This window comes from Tinamus guttatus, unplaced genomic scaffold, assembly GCF_059628265.1.
Source record: "Tinamus guttatus ecotype Peru unplaced genomic scaffold, ASM5962826v1 Tinamus_guttatus_pri_ptg001626l, whole genome shotgun sequence".
NCBI lineage: Eukaryota > Metazoa > Chordata > Aves > Tinamiformes > Tinamidae > Tinamus > Tinamus guttatus.
This window is the reverse complement of record NW_028290160.1, coordinates 1-8383: the sequence shown is the minus strand read 5'-3', so window position 1 is coordinate 8383 and position 8383 is coordinate 1. Positions and strand designations below refer to the sequence as shown.

Below are 8383 nucleotides of genomic sequence, written 5' to 3'. Positions count from 1 at the left end.
CATAGGGATTCCGGCATTCCCAGGTGCGGCTCCTGGACGGCTCCTCGCTGACGCAGACGTTCCGGGCGCGGGAGCAGCTGGCGGCCGTCCGCCTGTACGTGGAGCTACACCGCGGCGGCGCTCCGGAGCCTTTCCGCCTGCTCACGCCGTTCCCGCGCCGCGTCTTCACCGAGGACGACATGGAAAAGCCGCTGCAGGAGCTGGGTACGGAGCCGGGAATGGCTCGGGGCTGCCGGAGCCGCATCCGGATCCGGCCTCCATCCATCCCGGTTTTCCCAACCTTTTTCCAGGTTTGGTGCCTTCGGCTGTGCTCATTGTGGCCAAGGGCGAGAGCTGAAGGAAGCGCCGGATCCTCCGGGAAATAAAACTGTTGTGTCCCCCCCAATGCGGCTGTTCCCTCTTGGTTCCCTGTGCCCGCTTCCCGGTATTCCTTAATGCCGGATGCTGCTGGAATGCTCCGGATGAGGGGCTCGGCAGGAGGAAATTGGGATGGGAGCGGGTGAAGGAGCCCCGGATCTGCCTCCGCTATCCCCAAAAATCCGTGGTTCCAGGTGGGACCAAACGGGAGCCTCCGCCGGGCTCTGGGGCCTCATTCCCAAGGGAAATCCTGCCCTTTCCATGTCCAAAAGCAGAAAGCTGGGGAGGACCCTGGCATCCCAGACAACCCCCCGGCCCCGGCTCTGCTTTTATCCCGGTTTCCTGGCTAGGACCCTCTGGATTCAGCAGTTTTCCCACCACCCCAAGGAAAAAGGAGTTTTGGGGATAGAAGTGAGCTTGGAAGTAGGGAATACAGCTATGGAAATGTTTTATTTGAGGACGGAGCCGCCGGCAGGGCCAACAGTGCTGGTGGCAGCATTCCAGCATTCCTGCTATTGTGGAATTCCCAGGATTCCGGCATTCCCGCTGTTGTGGAATTCCCAGGATTCCGGCGTTCCCGGCCCCTTCAGGGCGTCTTCCGTATCTGCTTCCCGACGGGATCCACGAGGATGACGACGCCCCAGGCGGCGACACCTGCGGGGGGGGGGGCGACACAGGTAAGACCCCCCCTCGCCATCCCATAATCCTGGGGGGGGCGGTTGCCATGGTGTTTTTCCTCCAAACAGCCCCATTGCCATGGCAATTTCCCCCCCCCCCCCCCGATTTAGGTTACCCCCCCCGTTGCCATGGCAACGTGCCCTTATACCTGACCCCCATCACCAGGGAATTTCCCCCCCCCCCGTTTCCATGGTAGCAACCGCCCCCATCATCATGGAGGCCCCCACCCCATCACCATGGAAACGGGGTGGGGGCCTCCATGAGGACTGGGGGGGGTTATCACCATGGAAACGGGGTACCCCCCGTCATCATGGAGGCCCCCACCCCACCCCGTTTCCATGGTGATAACCCCCCCCCATCATGGAGGCCCCCACCCCGTTTCCATGGTAATAACCCCCCTCCCCTTGTCACCATGGGGCTCCCCCCTCACTATTTATGGTAACAGCCCCCCCGTTTCCACGGTAACAGCCGCCCCCCACGGAGCTCCTCCCCGCACCCCCCATTTCCATGGTAACCACCCCCCACCGCCATGGCGGTGCCTCCCCCCCGCGTTACCATGACGATACCTCCCCCCCCCCCGCGGTTACCATGGTCACCCCCGCGGTTACCATGGTCACCCCCGCGGTTACCATGGTCACCCCCCCCCCCGCACTCACTGACGGCGAAGGTGATCTGGGCGATGGCGCCCATGGAGGGGGGGATGCCCCGTTTCATGCTCTGCCGCGGGCCCTGGTAGATCCAGGCGCCCGCGAGGAGCAGCCCGACCCCCCCCAGGATGCGGCAGCTCAAGCAGCCCCCGAACAGCGGCCGCGGCGGCGCCCCGGCCTCGCCGCCCGCGCTCATGGCCTCGCCGGAAGGGCCGCGCGACGCCGGCGCCGCCATGGCGAGTGAGGGCAGCGCAACGCCCTTAACCGTCCGCGCGGCAACACGCGCTGCATATGGCGGGTTCCGCTTCCCCTCGCTACAAACCCGGTCACTTCCTCCACGGGACCGTCCGTCGCGCCACGTTCTCGTCGGTCTCCGCCGCCTCCCGCAGCGCCGCCATCACCTGCTCGTTCTGCAGCCGCCGCCGCGCCAGGGCCTCCGGGGAGCCCTCGGGCAGGGCCTGCCGGGGACGAGGAGGAAGGTGATGGCGGCGGGTTCCGCCCGCGCCGGCCCCGCCGCCGCTACCGGCCGCCCCGCACCTTGAGCGTCTCCTGCCGCCGCCCCTCGCCGGCGCCCACGGCCGCCCAGAGCAGCAGCCCGAGCCCCACGGGGACGGCGCCCCGCGCCGCGGCCCGGGCCCAGCTCCGCAGCGTCTCCATGGGCGGCGGCGCCGCGGGCTAGAGCGGCTCCCGCGGGGCCGCTCCGCTGCCGCCCCGGGCCATAGAGTTGGCGGGATCATAGAGACGGCGGGATCATAGAGACGAGCTGGAGGACTTGCGGGGGGGGGTGACGTAGAGAGCGCTTCGCGCGGGGGGGCGTGCCTGCCCCCCCCATTCAACCCAAGGACCGCCCCCTCATTAGCATTAATTAACGAATCCCCCAATAAGGTTAATTAAGGATTTCCCCGCCCCGACACGCAGGACCTCATGGAGCGGGAACAGAGACACCAGAGCAGGGTGTGTGTGGGGGGTCAATAACTTTAATGACTATTTAATAACTTATTTAATAATTTAATAATTATTTCATGATCTGTAGTGAGGGGTGTCCCTTTTGTGTCCCCCTCCCGCATTACACAACAGCTGTCTCTGGAGTGTCCCCTTATCCCAAAGGGGTGACACTGGAGTGTCCTTGTCCCCAAGAGGTGACACTGGAGTGTCCTTATCTCAAATGGGTGACACCAGAGTGTCCTTGTCCCCATGAGGTGACATTGGAGTGTGTCCTTGTCCCCCAACAGGTGACACTAGAGTGTGCCTGTCCCCTGAAGGGTGACACGGGAGTGTGTCCCTGTCCCCAACAGGTGACACTGGCGTGTCCTTAACTCAAATGGGTGACACAACAGCTGTCCCTGGAGTGTGTCCTTATCTCAAATGGGTGACACGGGAGTGTTCTTGTCCCCCAAGAGGTGACATCACCGAACTGGTGACACCAGAGTGTGTCCTTGTCCCGAATGGGTGACACCACAGTGTCCCCGTCCCCAACGGGTGACACTGAAGTGTGTCCTTATCCCAAACCGGTGACACCAGTGTGTCCTTGTCCCGAATGGGTGACACCGCAGTGTCCCTGTCCCCAACAGGTTTACACTGGAGTGTCCTTATCTCAAATGGGTGACACAACAGCTGTCCCTGGAGTGTGTCCTTATCCCAAAGGGGTGACACCGGAGTGTCTGTATCCCAAACGGGTGACACCGCAGTGTCCCCGTCCCCAAAAGGTGACACTGGAGTGTCCATATCCCAAATGGGTGACACGGGAGTGTTCTTGTCCCCCAAGAGGTGACACCGGAGTGTCCATATCCCAAATAGGTGACACTTAAGTGTGTCCCTACCCCAAACTGGTGACACCAGTGTGTGTCCTCGTCCTGAACGGGTGACACCGCAGCGTCCCTGACCCCAACAGGTGACACCGGCGTCCCCCCCCTCAGGATTTCACCACCGTATAGACGTAGTAGGGGACCCCCCCGGGGACCTGCAGCTCGGCCACGCTCACCCCCCCCGGCGGCCGCTTCCAGGAAGGGCCCGCGGGTGTCGGGATCCTCGTCGGAAAAGTGCAGGAGGCGCCCGCCGGGCGCCAACAGCCGCAGACACTCGGCCACGAGGCCGCGCGCACAGCCGGATCCCTGCGGATGCCGCAACAACGCGTCGCACGTGCCCTTATCCAGGACCAGCTGGAAGGAACCCGGGCGGAAAATCCCCCCCGGAACCGCCGTCAAGGCGGTGGCGTCACCCTGGTACAGGCGGAGCCGGGAGCGGGGGTGCCGCGGAGGGGGACAGGCGCGCAACAGGCGGCGCAGGGTGACCAGGGCGGCGGGCGCCGCGTCCACGCACCAGACGTCCACCGGGTGCCGGGATTCCCGGTAAAGGCCCGGGCCGAGCGCGGAGGTGCCGCAGCCGACGTCCAGCACCCGCGTGGCCTCCGGGGACGGTGACAACAGCAGCGGTGACAACAGCTCGGCCACCGCCTCGTAGCCGAAGAACCAGTCGAAGTGGCCGCCGGCTCCCGCTTCCCGCTGGGAATAGAAGCGATCCCAGGTTTCCGGACGCTCCATGGAGCCCAGCAGGTCACCTGGAGGGGTTGGGGACACCTGGAGAGAGGCCACCCCCCCCGGCTGCGGGGCTGGGTCGTGACATGGGGTCCCCAGGGTGCTGGGGACACCCCAGGGCCACCTCCTTGTCCAAGGGAGGCTTGAAAGGGAGCTAGGGGGGACATTGGGGGTGTCCCCATGGCATGTGGGGACCTCAGGGCCACCTCCTTGTCCAAGGGAGGCTTGGAAGGGACATTGGGGTGTCCCCACAGTGTGTGGGGACCTCAGGGCCACCTCCTTGCTCAAGGGAGGCTTGACATGGAGCTGGGGGGGACATTGGGGGTGTCCCCATGGCGTGTGGGGACCTCAGGGCCACCTCCTTGTCCAAGGGAGTCTTAAAATGGAGCTGGGGACAGGGAGGAGCCTTTTGGAGAAGTCCCCACAGTGAAAGGGACCCCCCCAGGGCCACCTCCTTGGCCAAATGAGGCTTGAAATGGAGCTGGGGACACAGAGGAGCCTTTTGGGGAGGTCCCCACAGTGAAAGGGACCCCCTCAGGGCCACCTTCCTGGTCAAATGAGACTTGAAATGGACCTGGGGACACAGAAGAGCCTTTGGGAGGGTCCCCACGGCGGCAGCGACCGCCCCAGAGCCATCTCCTTGGCCAAATGAGGATTGAAATGGACCTGGGGACACAGAGAGGCCTTTGGGGAAGGTCCCCACGGTGACAGGGACCCCCCAGGGCCACCCACCTGCGGCGGAGCAGAGGCGCCGGGCGGCCCCGGCCCGGGCCCCCATGGCCCACCGGGATCCGGGCCGGCAGCGTCCGCAGGCGGCTCCTAAGGGAGGAAAACGATAAAAAAGCGGCAGGTGAGAACGGCGGCGGCCACGGGGAGCGACGCGCGGATTGTCGGGCCCCGTGTCCCGGCGCGCGAGGGTAGGACCAGCGGACGGAGGCCGCGGGCACCGAAGACATCGCACCGGGCTTCGCTCTCGCCTCCGCACATCACGGGCCCGGGCACCGCGTGGCCCGGGGCCGCCAAGAACGGGAGGCTCCGGCATTTCCCACCCTTAAAAAGGGGCTCCCGCTGCCGCCCTCCCCCTTCCTCCCCTCACCGCTCACCTCACGAAATGGCGGCCGCGCAACCGCGCGGCGCCTTTTATAACCTCGGCGCCGCGCGGCGATTGGCAGGAGGCGGCGGCCAATCAGCGGCGGCGGCGCGCGCGCTTCAGCCAATGGCAGCCGCCCGCCGCGATTCGAATGGACGGGGGCGGGGTCGCTGCCGTTCTCCGGAAGGGGAAGCGCAGTGAGGGACCTTCCCGGAAGTCGTGCTCTGTGGGGGCCGCCATGGGCACCGGCGGGAAGATCAACCGGCCCCGGACGGTGATTGGGGGCGCGGGAGGGGGGATCCGGTGAGGGGGGGGGGTTTCCGGTGTTAATGGCGCCTCTTCCGGTGGCAGGAGCTGAAGAAGAAGCTGTTCAAGCGGCGGCGGGTGCTGAGCCGGGAGAAGCGGCGGAAGCGGCGGATCGTGGGCGCCGTCGTGGACGAGGGGCTCATCACGGTGCATCATCTGCGGAAGCGGCTGTGAGCGGCGGCGGGAACGGGCGGAACCGGGACGGGGTGGGGACGGCGGGAGGGGGGGGTCAACGGGACGGGGAGGGGGGGCCGGGCATTGGGGACGATGGGGACAATAGGGACAACGGGACGGGGAGGGGGACGATGGGGACAATGGGACGGGGGGGGCGGGCGATGGGGACAATGGGGACAATGGGACAGGGAGGGGGACAATGGGGACAATGGGATGGGGAGAGGGAGGGGCATTGGGGACGATGGGGACAATGGGACGGGGAGGGGGACGATGGGGACAATGGGACGGGGCGGGGGACGATGGGGACAACGGGACGGGGAGGGGGACGATGGGGACAATGGGACGGGGGGGGCAGGGCATTGGGGACAATGGAGACAATGGGACGGGGGGTGGGCGATGGGGACAATGGGGACAATGGGACCGGGGAGGGGGACGATGGGGACAATGGGACGGGGGGCAGGGCATTGGGGACAATGGGGACAACGGGACGGGGAGGGGGGCGATGGGGACAACGGGACGGGGGGGCCGGGCGATGGGGACAATGGGGACAACAGGACGGGGAGGGGGACAGGGGGGTCAATGGGACCGGGAGGGGGACGATGGGGACAACGGGATGGGGAGAGGGAGGGGCATTGGGGACGATGGGGACAATGGGACAGGGAGGGGGACAATGGGGACAATGGGACGGGGAGGGAGTGGGACATTGGGGACAATGGGGACAACGGGACAGGGAGGGGGACAGGGGGGTCAATGAGACAAAGAGGGGGACGATGGGGACAACGGGATGGGGAGGGAACCGGGCGATGGGGACAATAGGGACAATGGGACGGGGAGGGGGACGATGGGGACAACAGAATGGGGGGGGGGGCTGGGCATTGGGGACGATGGGGACAATAGGGACAATGGGATGGGGAGGGGGACGATGGGGACAATGGGACGGAGGGCAGGGCATTGGGGACAATAGGGACAATGGGACGGGGAGGGGGACGATGGGGACAACGGGATGGGGAGGGAGTGGGACATTGGGGACAATGGGGACAACGGGACAGGGGGGCTGGGCGATGGGGACGATGGGGACAATGGGATGGGGGGGCAGGGCATTGGGGACAATAGGGACAACGAGACGGGGAGGGAGACAATGGGACGGGGGGCCGGGTGATGGGAACGATGGGGACAATGGGACGGGGAGGGGGACGATGGGGACAACGGGATGGGGGGCAGGGCATTGGGGACAATGGGGACGATGGGGACAACGGGACAGGGAGGGGGACGATGGGGACAACGAGATGGGGAGGGAGTGGGACATTGGGGACGATGGGATGGGGACAGAGATGGTGGGACAGGGAGGGAATCAATGGGATGAGGAGGGGGATGACGGGGACAGGGACAGAGGGATGGGGACAGGGGACAGATGGACGGGGACAAAGGGACGGGGACGGTAGAACCGGGAGGGAGTCAATGGGACGAGGACCGGGGTGCAGGATGGTGACAACGGGATGGGGACAGCAGGGGACAGGAGGGCCCAAATGGGGGCAAGGGCGGCAGGACGGGGCCAGCGGGAGGGCGCCGGGGGCCGGCGGTGACAACGCGGGGACACCGGGGACGCGGCGCCAGGTCGAGCCCCAGGGCCAACATCACCCTGTCGGGGAAGAAGCGGCGGAAGCTGCTGAAGCAGCTGGAACACGCGGCCAAGGAGCGGGCGGCCATGCAGGGTGAGCGGCCCCGTCACCGTGACGGCGGCGACGCCGCGGCCCCCGTCCCCGTGACGACGGTGACACCATGGCCTTGTCCCCGTGACGGCGGCTCCGATCTGTCCCCTTCCCTCCCGCCCAGTTGACGCCGAGGGGACGGCGAAACCGGCCCCGGCAAGAGGCGGAAAGCGGCGCCCTCCGGGGACGTGGAGATGGCGGAAGCCGGGAGCTGATTCCGGCGTCGGAATTCCCGCGCGTTCCGTGTTGTTGGGGGGACGGATTTGGGGGCCGCAGCATCGGCATTCCCAACAGTTCTCCCTGCAGGATGGGGAGGGAATGAGCATGGAATAAAGGTGGCGGCGGAGAAGGATCTTGGCGTCCGATCCCATTCCCGTTGGAAAAGGGGGAGCGGGAAGAGGGGACACCGGAACTCTTGTGCCCCGGAACGTTCCTTTTGCGGCTCGCGCTGCCCGGGGAGGGACGGGGTTTGGGAGGGACGGAGGGGTTTGGGAGGGGCGGGGCGCGTGGGGAGGGGCGGGGCGCGCGGGGAAGGGGGCGGGGCGGGAGGGGCGGGGCGCGGCGCGCATGCGCGGAGGTGGCGGCGGCGGCTCCTCCCGGCCGCCGTAGCGGGCCCGGTGAGCGCCGCCATGTCGGCCCTGTGCGACCCCCCCGGCGCCGCCAGCCCCCCCCGGCCGCCGCTCAGGTACCGCTGGGACCCCCGGAACCCCCCCCTAAAAAAATGAGGGACCCCCCAAAATGCGGGACCCCCTTAAAAGGCGGGACCCCCCCCCAAAAAAATACGAGAGCCCCCGAAAATGCGGACCCCCCCCCCCCCCAAAAAAACGGGACTCTAAAATGCAGGACCCCCCCCTAAGAAAATAGGGACCTCCAATGCGGAACCTTTTG

The 8383-nt window shown here is 66.6% G+C and overlaps 4 protein-coding genes and 1 non-coding gene across 5 annotated transcripts; 1 reads left to right on the top strand and 4 right to left on the bottom strand.

Moving 5' to 3' along the window:
- Window positions 1–914: 914 nt before the first annotated feature.
- Window positions 915–1878, bottom strand: DMAC1 (distal membrane arm assembly component 1). The gene is made up of 2 exons (XM_088539385.1): window positions 1692–1878; window positions 915–1011 (listed from the first exon to the last, which is right to left on the bottom strand). The coding sequence occupies exons 1-2, from the start codon at window positions 1876–1878 to the stop codon at window positions 944–946; spliced, it is 255 nt and encodes an 84-aa protein (XP_088395511.1). The 3' UTR covers window positions 915–943.
- Window positions 1879–2008: 130 nt separating this feature from the next.
- UQCC3 (ubiquinol-cytochrome c reductase complex assembly factor 3) lies at window positions 2009–2344 on the bottom strand. The gene is made up of 2 exons (XM_088539386.1): window positions 2220–2344; window positions 2009–2140 (listed from the first exon to the last, which is right to left on the bottom strand). The coding sequence occupies exons 1-2, from the start codon at window positions 2337–2339 to the stop codon at window positions 2009–2011; spliced, it is 252 nt and encodes an 83-aa protein (XP_088395512.1). The 5' UTR covers window positions 2340–2344.
- A 1248-nt stretch (window positions 2345–3592) lies between these two features.
- CSKMT (citrate synthase lysine methyltransferase) lies at window positions 3593–4994 on the bottom strand. The gene is given in 3 exon segments (XM_088539384.1): window positions 3593–3670; window positions 3672–4239; window positions 4949–4994. Coding segments are annotated over 3 exon segments (690 nt in total). The 3' UTR covers window positions 3593–3594.
- A 119-nt stretch (window positions 4995–5113) lies between these two features.
- LOC148590182 (small nucleolar RNA SNORA57) lies at window positions 5114–5249 on the bottom strand. The gene has a single exon (XR_015914352.1). It is a non-coding gene; the product is annotated as a small nucleolar RNA SNORA57 (small nucleolar RNA).
- A 227-nt stretch (window positions 5250–5476) lies between these two features.
- CUNH11orf98 (chromosome unknown C11orf98 homolog) lies at window positions 5477–7623 on the top strand. Its single transcript, XM_088539383.1, has 3 exons — window positions 5477–5580; window positions 5658–5782; window positions 7401–7623. The coding sequence occupies exons 1-3, from the start codon at window positions 5545–5547 to the stop codon at window positions 7621–7623; spliced, it is 384 nt and encodes a 127-aa protein (XP_088395509.1). The 5' UTR covers window positions 5477–5544.
- The last annotated feature ends 760 nt before the right edge of the window (window positions 7624–8383 follow it).

Excerpts from the sequence above, each read along its gene's own strand:
- DMAC1 (XM_088539385.1), bottom strand. The coding sequence starts at position 1,878 with ATGAGCGCGGGCGGCGAGGCCGGGGCGCCGCCGCGGCCGCTGTTCGGG. Across the intron at positions 1,012-1,691 it reads CCAGATCACCTTCGCCGTCA|GTGTCGCCGCCTGGGGCGTC; the intron begins GTGAGTGCGGGG and ends CCCCCCCCGCAG.
- UQCC3 (XM_088539386.1), bottom strand. The coding sequence starts at position 2,339 with ATGGAGACGCTGCGGAGCTGGGCCCGGGCCGCGGCGCGGGGCGCCGTC. Across the intron at positions 2,141-2,219 it reads GGCGGCAGGAGACGCTCAAG|GCCCTGCCCGAGGGCTCCCC; the intron begins GTGCGGGGCGGC and ends CGTCCCCGGCAG.
- CUNH11orf98 (XM_088539383.1), top strand. The coding sequence starts at position 5,545 with ATGGGCACCGGCGGGAAGATCAACCGGCCCCGGACG. Across the intron at positions 5,581-5,657 it reads AGATCAACCGGCCCCGGACG|GAGCTGAAGAAGAAGCTGTT; the intron begins GTGATTGGGGGC and ends TTCCGGTGGCAG. Across the intron at positions 5,783-7,400 it reads CATCATCTGCGGAAGCGGCT|GTCGAGCCCCAGGGCCAACA; the intron begins GTGAGCGGCGGC and ends ACGCGGCGCCAG.